The sequence below is a fragment of the Barbus barbus genome, assembly GCF_936440315.1.
Source record: "Barbus barbus genome assembly, chromosome: 10".
NCBI classification, from domain to species: Eukaryota; Metazoa; Chordata; class Actinopteri; order Cypriniformes; family Cyprinidae; genus Barbus; species Barbus barbus.
Window position 1 is genome coordinate 1,306,146 of NC_136738.1, and position 24,199 is coordinate 1,330,344.

The 24,199-nt window shown below is 38.7% G+C and overlaps 1 protein-coding gene across 1 annotated transcript in view; it reads left to right on the plus strand.

Annotated features, from left to right (window-relative positions):
• Nucleotides 1–15,989: 15,989 nt before the first annotated feature.
• LOC306875945 (acid-sensing ion channel 4-A) overlaps nt 15,990–24,199 on the plus strand; it is a 79,486-nt gene continuing 71,276 nt past the window's right edge. Inside the window, exon 1 of the mRNA XM_079426774.1 lies at nt 15,990–17,086. Within this exon, the coding sequence (XP_079282900.1) occupies nt 16,511–17,086 (576 nt within the window). The 5' untranslated portion in view covers nt 15,990–16,510. The remainder of the gene's footprint in view (nt 17,087–24,199) is intronic.

Genomic DNA, 24,199 nt, shown 5'->3' on the forward strand with positions numbered 1-24,199 from the left:
GGCAGAACATCTGATGCATATGGCACACAAAAAATTGGAAACACTTCAGGATTTTTGAAGTCGTCATCAGATTGGTTGAATTATACAGGGTTTCCTGGCAATGTTTGTGTCGCATTCTTTAAAGGGGTCATCGGATGCCCATTTTCCAAGTTAATATGATTCTTTAGGGTCTTAATGAAAAGTCTATAACATACTTTGGTTAAACTTTCTCAATGGTATGCAAAAAAAAAAACTTTTTTACCATGTCAAAATCAGCTCTGTTTTCAGCAAGCCATTCTAGTCCATGTTGCTTTAAATGCTAATGAGCTCTGCTGACCCCGCCCCTCTCTTCCGTGGGGTGACCAGCAGTACTGTTTAGCCATGAAACTGGCTAACTAGTACATTACTAGGAAAGGTGATTTGCAAAGATTCATTAAAAAAACCCTTATACTCACTTCTTCTGTAGGTGCAGCTGGATCACGAATGATTCGTGCGAACATAGACGCATTTAGGCAGATCGGGATCGGTACATTCCCTTCAAAACAAAAGTAACGTTAATCCTCTGCGTCTTCAGCGGCTCAGATGTCGGGAGTTAGTTCATTATTATATTCAACAACAAAACACCTCTGCACCGGAGTCGACACAATGGCGGACAGCTCTCAACTCACTCAGGGCAGGTCTAAGTTAAGACGGCCTTGTCAATCAACTATCGTGGGAGCGACTTGGGCAGAACTACGTCATTCTGACAGGAGTCTCAGAATAGCCTGATTTGAGTAAGGGGATTTTAAAACTACACTTTTTATCATTATAGGATGGATGTGTACACACACTTATGTTCAAACAACTTGAAAAGTGAATTTTGCATCTGATGACCCCTTTAACATTCTGCCTGGAAACTAGGGATGTGCACGAGTACTCGATTAATCGATTACTCGAACGCATCAGCGACGATCGAGCATGAAAACGATGATCGATTGGCTCTAAAAATGCATTTAAAAAATTTTGTAACTACTTTCATTCTTTCTGATTGGTTATGCTGGTATTTGGGCGGTAGTCTGATATTTGATTGGTTATGGCTGCGAGAAGTTGCGGTCTAGAGACAAGACCGGCACACAGAGCGAATATGGCTTCTAAAGCGCGCAGCGATGTCTGGCAACACTTTGAAAAACTTGACGAAAAAACAGTCAAGTGTAAGATGTGCAGCGCCACACTCGTCTACAACTCCACAACAAGTTCGATGCGTTACCTTGCACATAAACGCAAAAAAGCAGATGATGCCGATGCCACTACCAGCAGTCAGACGAGCATAAGAGATTTCACCATCAGACAGAAATGCGACACAGGCAGGGCAGAGAAGATGACGCAGCTAATAGAAATGACAGCAGAAGACTTGCTGCCTATTAGTTTTGTTGAAGGTGAAGATTTTAAACGTTTAATGAATTACGTTGAGCCCCACTATACTGTCCCATCACGCAAAACGGTCACTGCAGCGCGGGTGGCTATAACCATGGACTCGTGGACCTCGCTAACCACTGAATCGTATATGACACTAACCTGTCATTACATAAATGAATGGAAAATTCACACAAGGTTTTGAGGAAAGACAACTTCTGTGCCTGCTGAGCGCGTTTTTTCCACCGCCGGTCTAATTGTAAATAGACTCCGCACTCGGCTTTCATCTGAGCAAGTAGACCGACTGGTCTTTTTGAATAAAAATATGTAGTCCTTATGTTAAGTTTTATTAGCCATGCATGGTAAAATATTCAGGCTGTTTTTGTTTTAAGTTTAAGCAGCATAGTTAAATTATGCCGGCTTTATTTTATTTCCCTTTACCAACTGATCATTTTGAAAGAAATGTTATGTTACCTAATCTTTAAGTTTTATAGCTGTGGTAAAAATATTCAGGCTATTTTTACTTTAAGTTTACGCAGCCAAATTATGCTGGCTTCTAATTTTCGTTAGGCTATGGGCTAACAGTCGTTTGGTGAAGTTGTATTAAACTTTATTTTTGCAAACCTTTTACAAAAAAACTTTTTTGATCCACAGCTGTTGTGATGCTGCTGAAGTAAAATATTGTTTTGTTAAAAATAACAGTTGAATAAAATAACTGAAAAGCAGTATCATGTGTGTTTTATTTGTTTTATAAAACATAGAAAAAGGTAGGTTCTCTTTTTAAAAACTGATCCAAAATATTTATACAAATAATAAGACACACACAGGGATGGGGATAATACTGTAAAATAACTTTGTGTTTTTTTTTTGTTTTTTTTGCGGTTGCAAAGTTGCCGTTGTTTTAAAGCGCCTGTAACGGGAGAAGCGCATCCACTACTTTCTGGTTGGCACGTAGTTCAAGCTCACATGTATTTTGTGTAGATAAATACAATTTGTAATATAGCATTTACATATTGTGTATCTAGGCTATGTGATTAATTTTATATACAATGCGTCATGTAGAAAAAGCGCTTCAGCTTCACCTCACGCTGTTATTTCTTTTAAATGTTTACTGTATTAACCACTATTGATGGTGATTTTTAATAATCTGTGTTAATTTAATTATTTTCTGAATCCTGTCATAGTTTTATTAACAACGTTTTTAACAGGGCTTTAATTAAAATATCAATTTCAATTCAATGTCGCTATGACGCACACGCCCCGCCCCTTGCTTAAGCTCCACCCCCGATTAATCGAGTACTCGTTTCTCAAACCTGTGGATTACTCGAAATGAAATATGACCAGAAATGCCCATCCCTACTGGAAACAATGATTCAGTGACACCAAACCCCCTCATGCAAGAACAAATCCATAGTATTTACAACTGTGACGATGCACGCTTATCAGAATTAACTAAACGCTGGATTTTCAAAAGTATGTGAAATATATAACCTTTAATATATGTCCAAGAGTTTTAAACAACCTTCTGTTATTGTGGGGACATTTTACACTTCTAAACATGACATGTCACAAAACGAAACGTGATTGGTTGCTTCACCTGTCAGTCATATGGCCATACAAAGCCATACAAAGCGGCCAAGGTTCCCAGACCTTCAGACTGACGGCAAGAAGCTACGTGAGACTACATTTAGTTTCCTCAGTTAGTTTTTTTTTTGTAAAGACGTAGAGAGTAGTAGAAAGGTATTTGTGGGTCTTTAAAAGGTTCTTCTGTGGAATTAGGCTGTAAATGGATCATTCATTTTAAGAGTAAAAGAAATTCCATTTTAAATAAAGTGAATAGCAGTTGTCCTGTTCCAGCCAGCTCACACACAGCGGCCTTACATACTGCATACTAGGGAATATATATATATATATATATATTAGTAAGATAGATAGATATTAGCAGCAATCACATTGTGATTTAGTCTTTGAACAACATTTTTTAAGTACATTCTGAACCAATGAATCTCTATTTTGCAATTATCAGATATTTTCTTGGAATTCTGTTTGTGATATTTTCTACTCTGCCTTATGATTCTCGATGGATCTCAGATTTGAATTGTTGCACTCATAACTTTAACTTGTTGGACATGCACCAGTGTTAAACCCTGGCAATAGTATCACGCTAAGTGTAGTTTGCAGATAGTTTACTTTGCTCAGCCGCATAAACGCCAGTGCCCCCCCCCCGAACCACTTAAGAATGCTGAACGCCCACATCACATTTAAATCCAAGAACACACTCATTCAGCCCGAGCCTTTCCTTACGTTTTTCAAGCCCACTGCACAGGAGGGAGTCCATGCAGAAGCGATTTATTAAATTCGGCTATTGTACCTGCTGTAAGTGATAGATTTGGAGAGAACTAGCAAAACGGCACAAAAATAATAATCTCCCAAGCATGAGACATGACAAGTGAACAGCCATGAAAAAAAAAGAAAATTGGATTTTCAAGAATGCCTTGTTTCACAAAAAAGGAAAAAATGACCAGTCAGAAGGTGTTAGTGAAGCAGACTGACTTTCATTAGTTGAGTCATTTAGCACTATTGAACCATGAAGATGGCTCAGTGATATTATGTTAACCTCCTGTTTCGCATGCAGACCGTAGATTAAATGTAATTAAAGGGCTTTTGTACATTCAGCACGGCTTCCGGATAATTGATGAGTGGCAGGAATTATTCAATGTTTTTTGTGCGTGTGACATTCAGGGCTCTACGTCTGAGGCTGTCTCTGAGCCTTACAGTATTTCGGATAGTCGGTACTATAGACCATCTCTTTGTGATGGCCATGTCATCCACTTTGCTTTGGGATTGTGGGAGAAATAGCCATTGGTATGTGACATCCAGTATTTTGGACTGTCATGCTCTACATTTTCTTTTGCTTTGTGATTTTAGATCAATAAGGCTGGTGCTGTAAATGGAAAGGGGAAGAAAAAAGAGGCCTGGTGACAGATGTCATCCCAAGTGTATTTGATAGATGAATGATCATGTTTGTTGCTCCATCCGAGAGCCAGGCCTACTGATCTGTTCATCAGGGGTTCACCGCCTGGTGCATTCACAGCACGCCTGGAGGAGCCATGAAAGCTCTTTTAAAAATGCAGCGCGGATATAAGCACGCAGGCTGGAAATAAAGCGATATGCAATTACGTAAAAAGCTCTTTAATGTTTGTTTGAAAAGTGAGAATGAATAGTCTCGACGCTAGATCACTGTATACGTGGGGTTACAGTCCCTGCTGTTTTTTGGATGGTTCACCCCTGTCGTTTCTTGTAATCAAATTCTATTCTGGTCCAAGCATTTGTAAGCCACTGTGAAGTTTCAGAGAAATCTTCCGCACTCCAGCGGCGCATTCAATGTTTCTTTGTACATTTCTGAAAGACGAAGAGTCAGGGGCAGCCCTAAAAGTTCAGGACCATCATCTCCCCCCAGTAACTCACTCACCTCTGAATGCCCCATCATTCCCACCCTGCTGAAAGTGCTGGATCTGAGCAGAAAGCTCCCTGCTGGGTGGGTGAGTGAGTAGGCAATAGAGTGGACATGATTGACTCTCCTCCACTCTTGAGTCCCCTGCTGCAGTCCGAAAGACAAGGAGAGACCTCTTTCTGCATTCCCTGCTCCTGTGCTAATTAAGGACTATTATCCGACACAGCAGGTAGTACCTGAAAGATAATTGTCCACAGCGACAACTAAATGTCCCAATCTGGAGGCTAAAGCGCTGATGGTGGTAAAGGTCATCCGGTATTATATAGTCCGTTCATCTAATTTAAGCAAGCAGCCGCCGGATGGCACGTGTTAATTAAAATCAGGGTTTTGGTGGTTAATTTTTTGGTTTTTGCATTGCTGACACTTTTTTTCCAATATGTTTTGAACTTGAATCTGTTGTGCCAAAGGTTAAAGGCAAACTCACCCAGTAATGAAAATTCTGTTATCATTTAATCACCCTCATGTTGTTTCAAACCTGCATGACTTTTTCAAGGATAAAAACATTCCTTTCCATGCAATTACAATGAATGGAATTGGAGATTTTAAGGTTCAAAAATGGGCACAAAGGCATTCTAAAAATACCATAAAAGCAGTAAATTCTACTCTAATTACAAGCACTGTATTTCAAGTCTTCTGAAGCATACAACTTTAAGTTGTTCACTGAACATGTTGCACTCTAGTGAGCTGTTAGCTGTTACAACCACATTGACTTAGTGAGTCTCAGTTCTCAAATTATTCAGAGTGGTTCTGTGAACCGAATCAATTTATTAAAGTCTGACCCAAAAGAATGTGACTAAACGTGAGGCAGTGAATAGGAGCTATTGTGTCTCTGTTGGAGAATTGCAATATCGAGCACAATTGTATGGACCTTTTGTGAGACAATTATGTTGTTTTCCTTCACTTCATGGTGTCTTCATTCACTTCAGTTACATTGAAAAAAAAAGACCAGGATATTCTTCAAATGTTCATCATGGGGTAGATTAAATCATTTTGGGGTGAACTATCACTTTAGAGGTATATTATTGAGAAAACCAAAGCAGTTTTGACCATATGGAGTCTTATTATTATTATTATTATTAGACGTCCTTCATATATAAATGTGTGTATATGTAGGCCTATGTGTGTTTGTGTTTAAAAAATAATTTCACATTTGACTTAACGTCTGATATTTTTCTTATGATTATTTCTTAGAACAACATTCAGTACATGCTGTATCTTTACCTACCATCCCATTTACTGTATGGCTTTTCTTAACAATCTAGCTAGAGTTTCAATAAGTTTATTGACACAATGAGTTGTTGCTGACTTGGAAGGCCTGAACTGTCCTTCTGTTTAATTTTCGATAATGAAAGGCAACTTCTTTATCAAGTGTGTTTTTAGAACAATAGCAGTCATTGTCTCCTTGTCGTTGAAGAAACAACCAATAACGTGCCACATATAACACCACCCTCTCTTAGCCAACTAATATATGCTGAATTCACAGCTGAGATTGAGGTACTGCCACATTCTTTTTTTTGTTGAACAGACATATATGTATACATGAGGAGTTTATTTGCAAAAACAGATAACTCCGTTTTTGTTTTTTTAACTTTTTAACCTAATCAAAATAACTCAGTTTGATTGAGATTAATTGGAATGCACAATGAAAAAAAATGATTTTTGAAAATTGTTAAAAACTGAGTTATCTGTTTTTGCAAATAAACTCTTCATATACACATCCACAGTCACACATTGGTAAGTAACTGTAAGAGGCTTATAGCGTGTGTAATATTGAGCCAGTAGAGCAATACAGATCGCTCTTTTCATAAAGCTCTACTCATTTGATCTAATTAACATGGTGTGTGTTTGGCTTTATTGTCAACCACTCACTCCCTCATGTTAATGTGCTCCAGGTGCCTGTTCTCCTGTCTCTAGGATATCATGAGTTGAGACAGACTTATTGATCTAGGAAGATTGATCTGGAAATAGATGATACAGCAACATTACATGATTTATTCAAGTTCTAATATCTCGAGGCAGGTCAGTCCCACCTGACACTGTTCCGTAGGCATGTCGTTCTTTAATCATTGAGGATATCAGAGGAGCGTTAAAAAATGCAAACTCTTCTTGTTTAGTTATCAAACGGTAGCCGCTGTACATTTCACTTAGACTAATGTGTGCATGTGATGTCAACACACGTTTGAAATTCACTGATCTATTCACAATGCATTAAATTATGTGCATGCAATTTACTGGTAGCACATACTTATATTTAACCCAGTACAAAGTCTTACATCGGGATCTTAGTTTGTGAATTTGTTCTTGCCTAAAGCTCTACATCCAAATTGCACATCTCATAGACATACTTTTCAAACAACAGCTCTTTATAGCATCTGGCATTTTGGACAAGGCAGTACCATCTGATCAACCTTGTTTTTCCAGCAGGACATTCAGCAGCTGCTCTCTGTGCAGTGATTGAGAGATTGCTCAAACTGAGCTGTTTCCATTGCTCTCTTCCAAAACCTACAGAGCTGCCTACAGAGACGGCATTTTAAGTTGTCACAGTGTAGTACACGTTCCAAAACTGTAGGCAACTTAATTATTCTCCCACCTAAGATACCTAATTTTGGACATTTTTTTAATATACTTGTGTCTTCTAAATTAGTACAAATCTAACTGTATTCTATTAACAGTACATTTCAATAGATTCCTTTTTTTCTTCTTTTTCACTTAATTTCTTCATGCTTTCGTTCTTCCACTGCCCATATATTAATTAAGAAAAATAATGTGTACAGATAGATAGATAGATAGATAGATAGATAGATAGATAGATAGATAGATAGATAGAGCAATAAATAGATAGATAGATAGATAGATAGATAGATAGATAGATAGAGCAATAAATAGATAGATAGATAGATAGATAGATAGATAGATAGATAGATAGATAGATAGATAGATAGATAGATAGATAGATAGATAGATAGATAGATAGAGCGATAGATAGATAGAGCAATAGATAGATAGATAGATAGATAGATAGATAGATAGATAGATAGATAGATAGATCAATAAATAGATAGAATAATAGATAGAGCGATAGATAGATAGATAGATTGATAGATAGATAGATAGATAGATAGATAGATAGATAGATAGATTGATTGATTGATAGATTGATAGATAGATAGATAGATAGATAGATAGATAGATAGATAGATCAATAAATAGATAGAATAATAGATAGATAGATAGATAGATAGATAGATAGATAGATAGATAGATCAATAAATAGATAGAATAATAGATAGAGCGATAGATAGAGCAATAGATAGATAGATAGATAGATAGATTGATAGATTGATAGATTGATAGATAGATAGATAGATAGATAGATTGATAGATTGATAGATTGATAGATTGATAGATAGATAGATTGATAGATTGATTGATTATATCATGATCTGGCAACACAAATAAATCAAGATGTACAGTACCTTGTTCCCTGTGAATGTTTATTTATTTATTTTTGCACCACAACTCTGATACACTTTTAATACATAAAGGGCCAGGTTTACTAAACAGGGCAAATTAGTGTGAGAGCGCAATTCTAAAGCAGCGCCGGTGGCCGTGGAAATTTCTGCGGGTGATTTACTAACAATGCGCAAATTAAAGAACACAGACGCAACATCTCATTTACATATCGACCAACACAATATACCAAACACAGCGCAAATTAGAGCAGTCGCAAATTAACAATAAAGAAATAGGCCACAGTACAATGAAAAGAACCGGAGGCCAAAAATGAAGGGTTGCAACAGTTTTGATAGAGCTGGTTTTGCGTGACTACTTTTATTTCCTGAAGCAAATTAAAAATAACATGGATTGGCAAACAATATGTTCGGATAATGTGTTTTTCTGGCATTCAAAATAAATTCACACATGTGGAACAATCCTCTCCCTTCTACCACACGCGCTCTGTTCTCTGCAGTGCCTCCACCTAGCAACAAACTGCATCCATTTCAAGCACAAAATAGTTTAAGACATGCTTTTTTGGGGCGTTAAATAATGGCGCGAATGCCAGTAAATTGACGAGCTCAAACGTTAGTAAATCTCTTTGCATGATTCATTTGAATATTCTCCTCACATAAATTTTGCGTCTGAAAGGGAAACTCATAGAAATGCATATTCAATAAGGTCGGGCGCAAAAATAACTGTGTCCATGCCGTTTCTGCGTGCTTTTAGTAAAACCTGACTGTACTATTTTAACGCCAAAAGATGGTTTGTGCTGGCGCAAGCTGTTAGTAAAACTGGCCCAAAGTTGTTTACTTCTGTTCTGTACAAAGTTCTGTCATGAAACTCTAGATGGTGTAGCCTGATGTGTTGTTAACACTAATAAATGATATTCACAGCATTAACTACTTAGGTTCATGTTGCATACGTAGCCAATGAGCTTGCAGATTAACATTTAAATGTCTGGTTAGCATTCACTGGAGCATTTCACAGTGTTCTTTCAGAGTTCCTTCGCCTTCCCCAGCTCCAACTGTATAGATCTGCTACGGGTTATTATATATGCTACTTGAGCAGCAGCAGTATGTCTTAAATACTCATGGCACCGTATCGCTGTACCTGTACATCACAGAAGCAAATTCCTGTTCTTGGATCTGCTCCACCAAGACCAAATACATTAACAGTGTGATATCCATTACTAAAATCTTCGGTTATAGAATGCGATTGTCACTCCCGTAAATTACTGAAGTGTGTGTGTACAGAAAAGAATTAAGCACTAAAAGTTAAACTTTTAGTTAAAAAGCCATTAGGTTTTAGGACAGTGAAACATGCCTACATTATGTAGGTGGTAGTATGGAAGCTCTTTAGGGTTTGGAACAGAGCGTGTGTCTTTCAATGACGGTAGCACCAGCATATTATCAAGGTTTTTTTTTCTTGTGAAAATGAATCTAACACTGAGATTTGAGGATGGAAGCTGTTTGTGCTGCTGATGGTCAGCGGTTCCTCCCAGGCTGCGGTCTGCAAACCCATCTGTCCAGACATTGACAGCCAGTGAGCACAGGAGCAACACAGCAGCTGTCCGATAATGAGCCCCCACCCCACTCCGCATCAAGACATCAAACACAAACAGATAGATAACTGAACCAGGGGAAGAGATGTGAAATTAGCCTTTTAAGGTACTTCTCTTAGTCATTGTGTCTCTTGATGTCTTGGGTAAATAAAATCCTCACATTTTTGCAGGCTTCATACGGATATATGCATAAATACTTGTTTTAGTCGTTTTGTCGATACATTATTGACCGAATAAAATGGTTCTGCTTTAAAAAAAAAAAACAATCTCTTGGTGGTGCATGACCTGTTTGTTTGTGTGTTGTCTTTGTGCTGTCCTGCCTGGTTGGAGAAGGATTGATATTATTGCCGCAGGAGGTGAAGTGAAGGGACACAAACAAAGGGCCCTGGCCTTGCTCCCAGAGGGATGCAGGGCACAACCACTTCAGCTCACACTGGGCCACAATGACTTCCAGTGAACCTGGGATGGAAAATACTTTTTATTAAGAACTGCTGCAAAAGAGAAATGCATTTATTATTTACAGGCAGCTCTTGTGTTGTAAAAAAAATGTGCATGAGTTTTCTTTTTCTTTTTTATTATTAAAAAAATAAAAAAATCAGCCTGTGACATTTAGGTTTTGTTCCAGTTGAGAGTGCCTTTCTTTCCCATTTGAGGTCTTGGAAGGACAAAGTGAAATGAAATGAAACAAACCGGGGGAAAAATAATTTCTACTATTGGAAGGCCGAGTAAGAAAGGTTACTCTCAAATTTGCTTTGTTCTTGCTGTATCCTTGTGGAAAATAGAACTCAGATTCGATCACACAATATTGTAGGTCAAAGCAGAGAAGTCTTTTATATTAATTGTTATGGACGGGGTACTTCGGACGGGATTTGCTCAGTCAATAATATAACAAAACTTAATAGAGGCTGACATTGAACAATTGGGGAAAGCTATTATTTAAGTTGAGACTGAAGTTTTGAAAGTCCTTATTAGAGAAGTAGTTCCATAGTAACGAAGAGGTTTATTTTGTGAGAAGGACGGTATGCTTATTACACAGCTACTTATTAAATACATTTTTAAAGTTTTATCTTATGCATCGATTTAAAGCTTTAAGTAAAACAAAGTTAATTCCAAAACAATCAACCTAGCAACAATACACATACTGCAACAATACTACTAGTTTAATGGCTTTTCTTTACACTACAATAGTTTGAATGAAAACAAAAAAGAGCGAGACTGTAGAGTTACAAGCGACATAATGATAAAAAATATTTAAAAATACAATAATTGAAACGTTTGGGGTCGGTAAGATTTATTTATTATGCTATTCTTTTGATAAAATGTTTATAAAAATCTTACTGACCCCAAACTTCTGAATGGTGAATCAAGAGCAGTGCAATAAATTAAATAAATAACATACAGTGTTATTAGTTATCATACGCATACTCTGAGTTGGAGTAATGGAAATAATCTTGCAACATCATAAAGTGTCTATTTGTACATTTTGAATAGCTTTTGATGATAAGACAACCCCTAGACACACTTAAGGCTGTGACTTTAACAGGACTTCCATTACCTCTAAACTCCTCTTTACATGACTGCCAGTGAGATGATGATACAATCCTTGACTATATTTCAAGGTCTACCCCAAGCTTTTCCATTTGATGACCTTTCACCTCCCCGCAATCACAAATCAAACGAGCCGGAAAGCGTGTAAGAACCAAATCGAGTTGTTCTGGACCATCTGCTGGACATGAAGCACTAATCACATTTTGATATATTGAGTGGTTTCTGTGCACTTCAATAAAACATTGTTCTTAGGGTCAGAAGGGTCCCAGGAGAAAAAAACTGAACCTTGACCCTTCCTCTGAAGTTCGCAGAGCGAGTCTGTTTGTCAGTCTACTGAAGCTTTCTCTGCTCTTCAGGGCAATGCATTTACACATGGTGTAAATGCTTAATGTGAAAACGGGCTCAGGCTGCCAATGAAAGCTCTTATTATGCATTGAAACCTCAGAAGATCATGCAAGGTTACAGCACCAGAGCAGAATCTGAGCATGCCTGAAGTGAACTGATGTACCTCTCAAATCTCTCACATCCGCTTCAGTTCATCAAAAGTATTCGGAAGAAGCAATTGCATCTGAGCATAAAATAAAACTGAAGTTTTTACAGTAGGGTCTGTCTGCTTGCACAAACAAATGATCATTAGATTTAGTTACTGCTACAAAAAGGCTTGGGTGATCGTTTGTCCCTTCTTTTTATTTATTTATTATTTGTTTGTTTTTTTACTGATCCTGTGTTTTGTGTGTTTACCAGTTAAAAGGCAGTTCTGGTACAGAAAAATCCACGTTGCACCCTAAAACAATCATGCTTGGTATCAACCAAGCACCAGCTCTAGCATGAGAACCATCATCATTTTTGTGGAAAAGGTGTGTTAGATGAGAAATATCCAGCTCTTCTTTCTCTTTTGCTCTGTTTTTCTGTGATGAAACCTCATGGAACTGTCAGTCTAACATATCCAGAAATAAACTTCACCATCTCGTCAGCTTAATGACTGGAGAGCACCAGACCTGGTTATTTATTTGTTTATTTATTTTATTTTTGGTGTATGCAGGATATAAAATTGTTTGGCCAAGGTTGTTTTCTATGTTTCACCGAAATGCCATTTCTAGACATTTTGGAACATTATTTTTGAGTCACTGTGTGACATGATTTGTCATTCTGAAGTAGGATTCCGTCTGGTTTGTCCATTGCTTGATTTATGCATTTGTTCATTCATTAATTCATTCAGCAGATCGCCAGGGCTGCAGACAAAAGGTCAGCCTCTCAAAGAATATGGTAAATATAATCAGAGATTCATCTGATGTATTTGTAGCATTTCTTAAGTATTTATTTATTCATTTTTGTATGTAGATTTACAAATAATTTAAAATAGTATTTCTATTTTTATTTTTTATTTTATTTCAGTTTTAGGGTTGACAGGTTTGGTTCAATTAAGAAGAACTCTAGTGTGATTTTTCTAATAATGAGGTTTATTTGATGCAGTTTTTACTATATTATGTTTGAATGTTGCCTTCTCAACCTTGTTGGGCACCAAACAAGTGGACCGGGATGCCCTGTCTTCCAAGAAAACTCTGGTGCGGTTTGAACATGAACCAAAGACATCTAAACAATCCAAAAACAGGAAGTGGTGTCACAAGATGTTACTGTAAAATGGACTAAATAATCCGGCATACCCGGTTCTTTACCTAGGACATATTTTATAAGCTTTATGTGGTTTATAAGCTGGTAAAAATACCATATTACCATACAACGAGCACATTGCATTATTTGGATTTTCGGTCATTTCGCCAAAAAATATAAAAGCTGTCCTATCAGGTTCAGTGTTAAAAATAACAGTGTGAACGCTTGGCAAACTAGGACTAAATGTATAATTTTATACATTTACAATTCTTTTTTGAACCAAAAGAACCAAGAGAATGCAACTACAATTTAAATTTAAACAATTTTAATTGTTTCTAACTTTCATAATTTTTTTTTTCTTTTTCATTTTACCTCGATTTTAATGAAAATTAATTAATTTGTTTTAGTTAACAATAACACTGTTTCTCTATAGTTATGATTCCCATGATATTCACATAATGTCCATTGTGCTGTTTCTCTGTAAATGGGAGAAAGAGTCTAATATCCTCTCTTCTATAACATCACTGAAGACAGATCTGTAGCAGAAATGTGCTAGCCAAGATGATGATGTCTGTGGAAGCAGTGACAGAAGAGGTATTCCTGACACTTCCTGAATGAATATCCCTCACAGGAGAATCATATTCTCCCTCTCACACTGTTCCAAATTTACTGCACCTGATAGAATCTGAAAATATCTCGCCTTCAGATCCAATGCAGAATACAAATGTTCATGCAACTTTTACTATGAAAACATTCACAAATATATAAAATAAGTAACATGCACATCTGAATTTGGCTATATTCACTGCATATTATGAAATAATATTAATTGGTTCAGTGATATACTTAGTAGGACTTAATTTTAAACTGTGTTTTCCAGAGTTGTAACTTAATACCTGCAAATCTTTCTGTAAAGTAAGCACTGTTCATTGTCACATCCGGCACATGTCCATGTGTTGTACCAAGGGCAGTATAACTCGGTTTAGGAGCGTTCCTACGCCATATGACAGATGTGTCCTCTGAGCATGTTGCTGTCTCATATCACTGGAACAAAGTTAGAATTCATTCCTCACCCTGTCCTCCCTCCCCCAGCAGTGCATCCATCAGAACAACATGATGAAGCCCCATTTTGCTTCCAACATGTGACTGAAAACAGTCTCCTCTGGGAAAGACTTTTTAAAGACAACACATTCTGAAATTAAACTCAAACATAAGGCTTAAAATGGAAAACCTTATTAGGTTATGAACTGTATGCAGTGAGATTTGAGCGCCCCATGTTTGACTGACTGGAGCATTAGGAGCTTGATGGATGCATAAATAATGTTTGAATGGCTTTGGAGAACACCGATGCTCAGGGGGAATGGGAATCCCAGAGGCTCCAGCACGCTCTAGAGGCTCGCCATCAAGAGACTGTTGTATGAAGTGTTACAGAGATAAGTAAACATAAAAAAAAAGCCATATTGTGTCAGAAGTCAGAGGCGATTCTAGTGCCAGTTTTATAACCCAGACCTCTGTGTATGTGTATAGGGCATCCTTTGAAGTAGAATGTTAGAATATGATAAACTCTTTATAGAAATATTATCAGTGTGGAGTCGCTTTTTTTTTAAAGTAAATCTTACTGAAGCTAAAAATAAAAGGTCCCACTAACACTTCTGAGAACATTTGACCTGTCATGGAAACTGAAAAACAGAAGACTGGAGAGAAATGTAACAAAAACAGCTTGGATCCTGGATTGCATAGATGTTGGTGTTAAAAGAAAAAGACACATTTAATTAATGCACATGCACATGCTTAACATGCATTATATGCTGTATATGCCTGTAGGGCCATGACACAGAGGCAAATGCTTTATTGTCCCATAAATTTATTCTCCCAATAAAGTCTCTTACAATTAACTGATGACTGAGCAATTTCATTACAATCAGACAAACGCATTTGCATTTGTCAGATTAACGGATATTTAAGTTCCTTCACAATCACGTAAGAGTAAATGTGGGGTGAGGTAAGCTTGTTTATTTATAGATACAAGTTTTCAAAGTAAGGGTGTCCTTGTACACATTAAGATAGTCTAAATATAACTTGTAAAATTATAAATATAACTGTAACTTGTTGGTTTTGCTCAATAATACTCCCCTAAATGTAAAAGTGAGTTTGTACAAGACCCAAAGTTTGAGTGGGTCTTGAATTTTTAAAGCCTTTCGATTAGTCTCCAAATGCTGCTTTTCTCCAAATGTTTCATCCCACAGAGATGTGACCTGTAAAGCTAATTACATTTATAGAAGAAAACTGCATTACGGAGATGCATTTTACATATTTTTGTTTGGCAAATGCAAAAGGCTATTAACAGCATTATGAAAGAAGCTAAAAAGTGTGAAAGTAGGGTCAAGATCAATACATTATTTCTCTCTTCGGTGTCATCCGAACCTAGATTGGAAGACAGGCACTAATTTAAATTCGTGCCAGAGCCCGGTGATGCTACCATTAATTCCTGATAAGAAAGGACCGTTGTACTGCTTTCCTTAATCTTTGACTGATGCTTCTGCACAATCAATATCCTTTCTTTCTCTATTTCCCTTTTTTTTTTATTTGCTTTTTTTTCACTTGAAGATTGATCGTTCAGAGTTGTGAGCTGTTTACGCTCACGGCTCATTATTGTCGCAATTAGGATGTCTTGTGGGACTAAGGTGGGGGTGGATGAGTGGGGTGCCGACATTAAAATCCACTGACCCCTCTGATGTTCTCATCTAGTCCGGGATGTTCAGCGAAGCAGCCTTTGACGGAAACTTATTGTGGTCAAGGGGTAAGAAAGCATCTCAAACAAGTGGATTAAGTGAGAGAGAGCGCAAGCGAGGGGGGGCGCGAGTGTATACGTGTGTGAGAGAGAGAGAGAAAGAGAGAGGACGAGAGCGTGGGGGGTGTTTGAGTTGCCGCTGCTTGTGCCGGTGAAGAGGAAATAATCACAGTGTTGCTTCCTCATGAATTATTAAGAAGCCCCCCCCAGCCTCATTTAGCTCGAGTCAAAATGCTGCATTTTCCTCTATGGTTATAAAGCAAAGAGGAGATTTGTTGCATGTTTTTTGTTGTTGTTGTTTTGTTTTCCTAGGTGTATCACAGCTGGTAAGCAGGACTCGTAAGCGTGCCGAACAAGTGCTCAGATGAGCAGTCCGAGCGCAGCACCAGGAGCATCAGCACTGGAGAGCTGGAACTGAGAGACAGAAGCAGTTCCCTTCACTGCACGCGACAGCAGCGGCCACTCTCACTCTCGCTCTCGCTCTCGCTCTGCATGCTTTTTTCCCCTTCCTTTCTTTCTGGAGTTGAGATCTTGTTCGTCAGAGCAACGGGACTTAGTGGATACTGGGGCTCCGAGCTGTTATCCAAGCATCCCAAACGCAGACCTGGCTGCCCACATGCCGATCGAATTTGTTTGCAAAATCAAATTTGCAGAGGAGGATGAGAAGCAGAAAGGCAACCAGGATGGGGACAAGGAGAGCCTGATCGAAGAGAGCTGCAGCCCCCCAGCCAAGGACCTGGCCGGCTTCGCCAATGCCTCCTCGCTCCATGGGATTAACCACATCTTTGTGTCGGGCCGGCTGGGCGTCAGACAGACCCTCTGGGCTCTCGCGTTCCTGGTGTCCCTGGCTCTCTTTCTATACCAGGCGGCAAAGTGTGCCATCTCCTACCTGGAGCATCCTCACGTCACAGCGCTGAACGAGGAGGCCACCCCGGAGATGGTGTTCCCCGCCGTGACCATCTGCAACATCAACCGTTTCCGCTTTTCCGCTCTTACCGACGCCGACATCTACCACCTGGCCAACCTGACCGGCTTGCCCCCCAAAAACAAGGACGGCCACAAGCCCACCGATTTGGAGTATCCAGCGCCGGACATGCAGGACATCTTCAACCGGACGGGTCACCAGCTGGAAGAGATGCTGAAGAGCTGCAACTTCAGTGGGCAGAACTGCTCGGCCGAAGACTTTGCAGTGGTAAGCTTGAGAAAAGTTTTTGTTATCGGCTTGCAACTTTTGTTTCAGAAAGTTAACTTTAGAGAAAAAGTGAATGGCGGAAACTACGTTGGGCCATTTTATTATTAGAATCGAGAACATGGTGGAGATGTAAAGAGCAATTAATTTCCAAAATCCTGTATCGGAATTGCTGGAATAGTGAGTTTATTCGCATTTTAGAAGTGAATGTTCTGTTTACAGGTGAAACTGGGGAGTCTGCAGGTGTTGCAAACAAATTCAATTTATCATTACAAGGAAAACAGTTTCTGTCAGCGGTGAGGTAGATAGATATGCTTTCTTCTCTGGTTTCCCCTGCAGTGACTATTCATTTGGATGTAGTCTTTGTAAATAGGGCACAGACCTGGCTCGCTACCATCATTGTGTTCACAGGAGAGGTCCTGTTTCTCTGTACTCATGATTTCTTATAATATACCGACAGCAGCAGGGGATTCAGCTGTTCTCCTCAAGGGAGAAGAGCAGGGTGCATTTTTATATTTACTTTTCTGTTGTTTGATACCGCCACCAGTGTCAGCCGCTGAAAGAGCGCATGGCAACAATACTGCTTTATAAAAACTCTCACTCACTTTTTACACCACCTTTGCCAAGAGTGCACAAGTTTTCTCAGTGTTGTATTTCAAACTTGTCACTGTTGGAATTAAATATTTAGAGTCTGAAATCATACATGATTTTTGCATTAGCTAAATTGGTTAAAACAAATAAAACAAATTCCATAAGCCGACCAAGTCCACTCTAGAAGGTCTTATATGTGTCCATCATGCAATATTTATTGAAGTTATGTGTACTGATGGATGAATGGATATGGCTTTGGTAATGGCAAAGAACATTTGTCAAGTCTTAATAGGATGTATTGGACATACGTAGCTACCAGAGATGGATACGTTCTCCATCTTGAATAACAGAGAGTGACCCTTTGATGCGGTGTAGAGTTTTAGTGTTCTGCTCTACTCGAGATAGATGCATATGATTGATCCTACATACCATTCGTGTGATGCAAGAGATTAGAAGTGACGGCTGAGACTCTCTCGGCTTCTCTCTTCCACTGCTACTTTCTTTCACCCCTTCTTTACGGTCTCTCTCCCCGTTGGCCACAGCAGGGAAAATGCCACGCTTCTGCAGAAAGATAAAAGCAAAGCTGAGAAGAGAAAAGCGGTAGAAGTTGTGACAGCCAAATGTGAAGTGGTGTCCTCACAGTTGTTGTGCTTGCTGTTTGTTAAAGAATTCAAAGATGAATTCAAGAGGCACCAGTTATCTGCATCAGACATTCAAAGACAATTTACTCCCCTCATGTCGTTCCAAACCTGTGACTTACTTTCTTCCGTGGTACCCAGTTGGAGAAATTCTTAAAAATGCATTTCAGTGTAACAACACTGAATTGGGACTAGAGCTTTTGAGCTTCAAAAAGAATACAAAAGCACCATAAAAGTGTCATAAAAGTAGTCTGTATGCATTGCGAGTCCTCTGGAGCCACAAAATAGCTGTGTGACAAATGAACAGACCAAAATTTAAGTTGTTTTTTAATTAAATTAATCTGCCCTTGATCTCTTTTACGTGTTCTTAGGACATAATGAGAGACGTGAGTGATATATTTACATTGAATCAGTTGATATGGTCTGAATGATTCATTCACAAACCAGGTAAGATTTGGTTCTTGTGATGCCTTTTGGAAGAAATTAAAATTTGCTGTTAAATTACTAACCCAGAGGTCATCCAAGATGAAGGTGACTTTTTTTTTCAGTAGAACGATGTTTAGCTGAAACCGTGGTCCTTGGTGATTCATAAAAGTCAATGGCTACTGGCACTTGACAGTCAAAAACAGTATATACCTGTACATACATCACAACATTAATACCCATGGCTCCTGACAATATATTGAAGTCTTATGAAGTGAATTGATTGGTATGTACAAGAAACTGAAAATGATTTACAACACTGTTACAGACCACAGTTTCAGCTAAAAATCGTCTTTACTACGGTTACATAGCAACACTTACATAATGCACTATTTATATGTACTACTTTTATGGTGCTTTTGCATCACTTCCCTCAGTGGCTAAACTCCCATTCATCGTAACTTCATAAAAAACAGCAGCACATTTCTCCATTTGTGTATTATGGCAGAAAGAAAGGCACACAGGTTTGGAACAACATGAGGAAGAGTAAATAAGTGAACTGTTCCTTTAATAAGTATTTGTTTCGGAAGATGGGATGAGCCTCAGCACGGGCTTCTCGCCAGCCACAGAAGGACCTCTTTATGAATTAACCTGCTTGGGAAGTTCCCTGTTCCACCGTTCTCTCCCATCAGCCCTGTGATCTGTGTCTGAGAGGCTGTCAGTTAGATTAGTTACAGGCATCTTGCTGTCTCCACGCATGACGAGACTCTTCCTCCATCCCACGGGCTGCACAACACGGGCAGAAAAAGGAGTGATTTTTGAGAAGCGTCTCTTTAGCCTCTCCAGTGTGACTAGACTGCAGATGTATGAGTAAACGGGATCACTGCGACTGTCCCGGAAGCTTCGTATTAACAGCAGAACGGCTGATATTTTTAGCATAAAGTGTAAGAGATGACCTTAGCTGAGCTTGCTGGCCTCTGGCTGCGTGTGGATCACTAGCCTGAGGAAAAGAGCACACGGCGTGTTCGTGTCTAGCCTATTCCAGATGCTGCATTTATTTAATGACTGCATCAGCAAGGAAAGCGGTATATTTTCGATCAATCACATCCCTGGCATTTAGCCCCACTACTTGGTTTCAGCAATTTCACTCGTAATATTAGCTGTTCATTTGTCATTCCCACGCCCAATGTCCTAGAGCTCTTCCCGTTCTCCAACACTGCAACAATGATCATTATATCAAAAGAGCAGAGGTACTTTCAAATGTCTGCATCATAGATCATCATACTGTTTTATCATCAAACAAAAGGGCAAAAAAATCTAATGTTCAAATTGGGTGTGCATAGTAATTTCATATTCGTTCGTTGCTAAGCACAAATGTTTAATTTATGGTCTTTGATTTATGCTGATGTTAATAAAAATAGCATTTCCATTTTGCCTCATAGATGTAAATGACTTATATAACCGCATTCAATTTAATGTAGCATTATGTCTCTCTTGTGAATATAAGAATTTCCTCTTCCTAGAAGGCTTATTGCAACAGACATGCAGGACATGTATTTAAAATTGTATGAACAGCAGTCTACAGTGTTCATGAAATCTGTATTTATTTAAAATGAGTAGGCATTTGACTTAATAAGAGGTATGAATCATATTTCAAGGTAGGGCGATTCATTGTATTCATTGATCTCCATTTCTGATTAATTTAGTCGTCTATGATATTGGCACACTGGTGTTTTTTTCTATTGACATTTCTGTTAGCTTGCACTGGTAACAAGAATCCATCAGCTTTCATGCTTGGGGATGCCAGATACCAGAGTTGAAATCCCCCAAATAAAGCTTTTCTCTTAAATAGACACATTTTCTGCACAGCTCTACAAAAATTGCTGATGATCTGAAAACTCAGTTGGAGTTAAGCAATCTCAGTTGCGATATTGCGAAAGATTAATACAGCAAGTGTGTGTTCATTCACACGACCGCTGTTTGCAGTTTTTAAATCGGTGAGAAAAACTGTCATAAATCCAATAATATCGATGATACTGTTAGCAATTATGTTTGCTGAATAAATATACTTGCAACCTATCTGCTGCAATACTTATTTGTTTATTTCTTCGTTTTTTAAATAGAAAAACACTAACATAATTTGGAATTAATTTAGGAATAGGAATTTCACTCTTCACAGTGGGAAATAAATGCCCCAGCAAGCACGGTAAAACCTGAAATCAGCTTAACAATCATACTAAATACTGTCTTAATAAAATTATAAACATGCAAAAAGGTTTCTGTGAGAGTTAGATTTAGGATTTTGGGGGGGGGGGGGGGGGGGGGGGGGGGGGGTATTATTAATTTGGTATAAAAACAATAGGAATCATTGGAAAGTCATCATCATGATAGAAAAACACTTTGTATGTTTGTGTATGTGTGATTTGCAGCATTATTTGCTTTCTGTTCCCCTCGACATGGGGTATAATTAAAACACTCAGCTGTTATTGACTCATGATAATTGCTCACAATAGATATCATAATAAGATGCTTAGACATAATTGAATATAAATAGCTGTGCTTCAATTTTCCTTTCCACCTAACTGTCAGCTCCTGACGGTGAAGGGGATTGTGAGTGGTTTAGCTCAGTCCAGCACGTACACAGAGGTCTTTAGTTCTGTTAGCCTGCTCCACTGTGTGTGTGTGTGTGTGTGTGTGTGTGTGTGTTTGCTCTCCCGCTTGCTGTGTTTGCAGATGCATTTTCCGATTTAGTTTTAAGCAAGGACACATCCCTTGTGCATATATTCCTATGGATAACTGAGTGACACTGACCTAGATTGATCTAAAGCCCAGGGTGAGGACAGGCATTATTAAAGGGCCACTGTTGGCATTTGTCATGTCAATCTGGAACAGAAGTGTTGAGAGACCAAAGCTTTAATAGATTTAAAAGAACTGAATATGTGAGTGAACCACTCCAGGGGTATGGTGACATGCTTTTAATAAAACAAGCCACTTCAGAGTTTTCAAAATGTCAGGTGTCTTGTCTGCATTTTGCAGCATTGCTGCTTCATTGTGGAGTAAATTTCTTCAAATATCATCTTTCTGTCCTGTGGTTAGTGCTGTGACCTGGTTGTTAGCACATATGCTCTAGACCAAAGTGTCAAGGTTTAGCTGGTTGGCTTGTGTTGGTAGATGCCTCGACTAGCGTCCACCATCTGGAAGCAAAAAGCATCTTTTCTCTAGATTGACCGTCATTTACTTGTTGATTCTCATGATTTATTTATGAATAAAAATATTAATAAAATTGAATAAATATTTTTTTGAGAAATGATATATAAATATAAATACAACTAGCAATCAAAATTTGGGGGTTGATTAGATTTTTGTTTGAATAAAAATACAGTAAAATAGTAATATTTGAACAATTTAAAGAAACTGTTTTTTATTTGAATATATATTTTTTTAAAAATTATGTCTTCAGTATCACATGATCCTTCAGAAATCATTCTTATATGCTGATTTGGTTCACAAGAAACATTTATTAATATTATTGTTGAACATAGTTGCTGCTTAACCATCATTTTTGGAAAATGTATCATTTTTGTACTTTTTTGAGATTTTTTTTTTTTTTTGTTCCCACCTTGTTACACTTGTGTGGTTAAAACTGAGATTGAACCAAGTTTTGGTGATAATAGCTATAGCATATTAGGAGATTTATGAGCAATTTTTGAAAGGCTGGTCATTTTTGACCAGGAACACCAGTCATTATTTCATATTTGAAACAGAATTCTTTTGTAACATCAAAATATATTTGATGTTGCTTTTGCTCAATTTAATGTGTCCTTGTTGAATAAAAGTATTAATTCCTTAAAAAAAATAACTTGTATTAATTCACAAATATTTTATGTTACAGTAGTTATTTCATATTAAATTTCAGAACAGTTGCTAATGAAATGTTTCAGAGTTTGGCCGATTTAAAAAGGCATACTTCTCTGCTTTCGGATGCCAACCGAGCAAGTGTCATTACTGCATGTTAACAGACCTCCTTGCTTCAGACACATTGAGCCGTGGTGCTCATGTGAGAAACGTGGGTTTGAATCCAGCTCGCGTCATGCTCCCTGATCCCACAGTTTCATCTGTCAACTTTACTAAAACATAAAAAAAAGATCTTGAGGCGTTGTGCAAAAGTGAAGCACGAGTACAGTAGCTGCAGAAGCAGCCAAAAGTTCTGGAGATGGAGCGGTGTCGAGTCTGCTTGAGGTACGAGGCATGTGAGGACTTTTGGCAGTAACAGGTGTTTCACATTGTGTTAGCGAGGAGCTGGCACTCTCCACTCCTGAGGTAGGATGTCTTTCTCTCCGAGAGCTCTGTGCTGTGTGAGTGACATCAGGTCCCCCTGCGGGCTCAACGTCTGGCTCTTCTCGGCGTCTCCTCCTTCCGTCTTCCTGACAGAAACACAGGACTGAGGGAGCGTGAAAGTGACCGCGTTCCCGCGGCTCTGTCCAAACAGCCCGTCAATTAGCCGCCCAGTTCCGCTGTCGCAGGTCTCCACAGATTATTGAACCGCTGAACTACCAATACATTAAAATCCTGCGCTCAAAGCCTCAGCCTTCAGCTGCCCGCATAACAGTTTATCTCTCCTTCAGCATGACACATGCAATTGCATGCGAGAGGCATAGCTGTAAACATACTTATCCTCAAGCCATTCCTGCTTTTAGGGGACGTGGGGACTATTGTGAGTGTTTATGTTTGTGTGAAGGAGACAAGGACAGACGGAGCGAACACACATACACACACAACCAATCACAGCGGGGCTATTCGAATCCCCGGCAAATAGATCAGCGCTCTTTACGCTAAACACATCAGCAGCGGCGTTCCATAAGACAACCCACACCTGAGACTGATCGCTGTATTATGAATGCAGAGGCGGCGTTTCACTCGCAGGGATTTTTATTTTTTTTCCATTGCCGGTCCTCTCATCATCCTCCGATTTAGCAAGCCGACTACATCCGAAAAGTCTTCGGCTCAAGGGATAGCTTTAAACTTGGCGAAAAAAGCAGGGCCCTAATGTTTGGAGGCTGTAAACTCCCTCCAGAGTCCACAGAGACATTAGTTCCCACTTACATTTGTCTCTTTCTGACAAGCTGTCCGGCGAGCTGTTGGAACGAGTGTATGTGAGCGAGCGCGCATACGTGCTTCATCATATACTGATAGACTTGGAGGAGAAGATTGATAGTAACCCCTAACTTCGGCTGTTTGCTTCACCCTCCCTCCTAAATCAATATATTCCTCTGTCAGATTGCTTCCCAGGCCCTAGCCCGGCGTGACTAATTATCTTGTTCCTCTGGTTTTGGCGGGAAGTCTGCTGTGTTTGATAATGAGGAGAAACCCATCCGTATGGATACGTTTGCTAAATGCACGCTTACCAATGAAATAAACTAATGCAGAAAGATGGATATACTCTTTGGCACGTTGTTCACGTCGC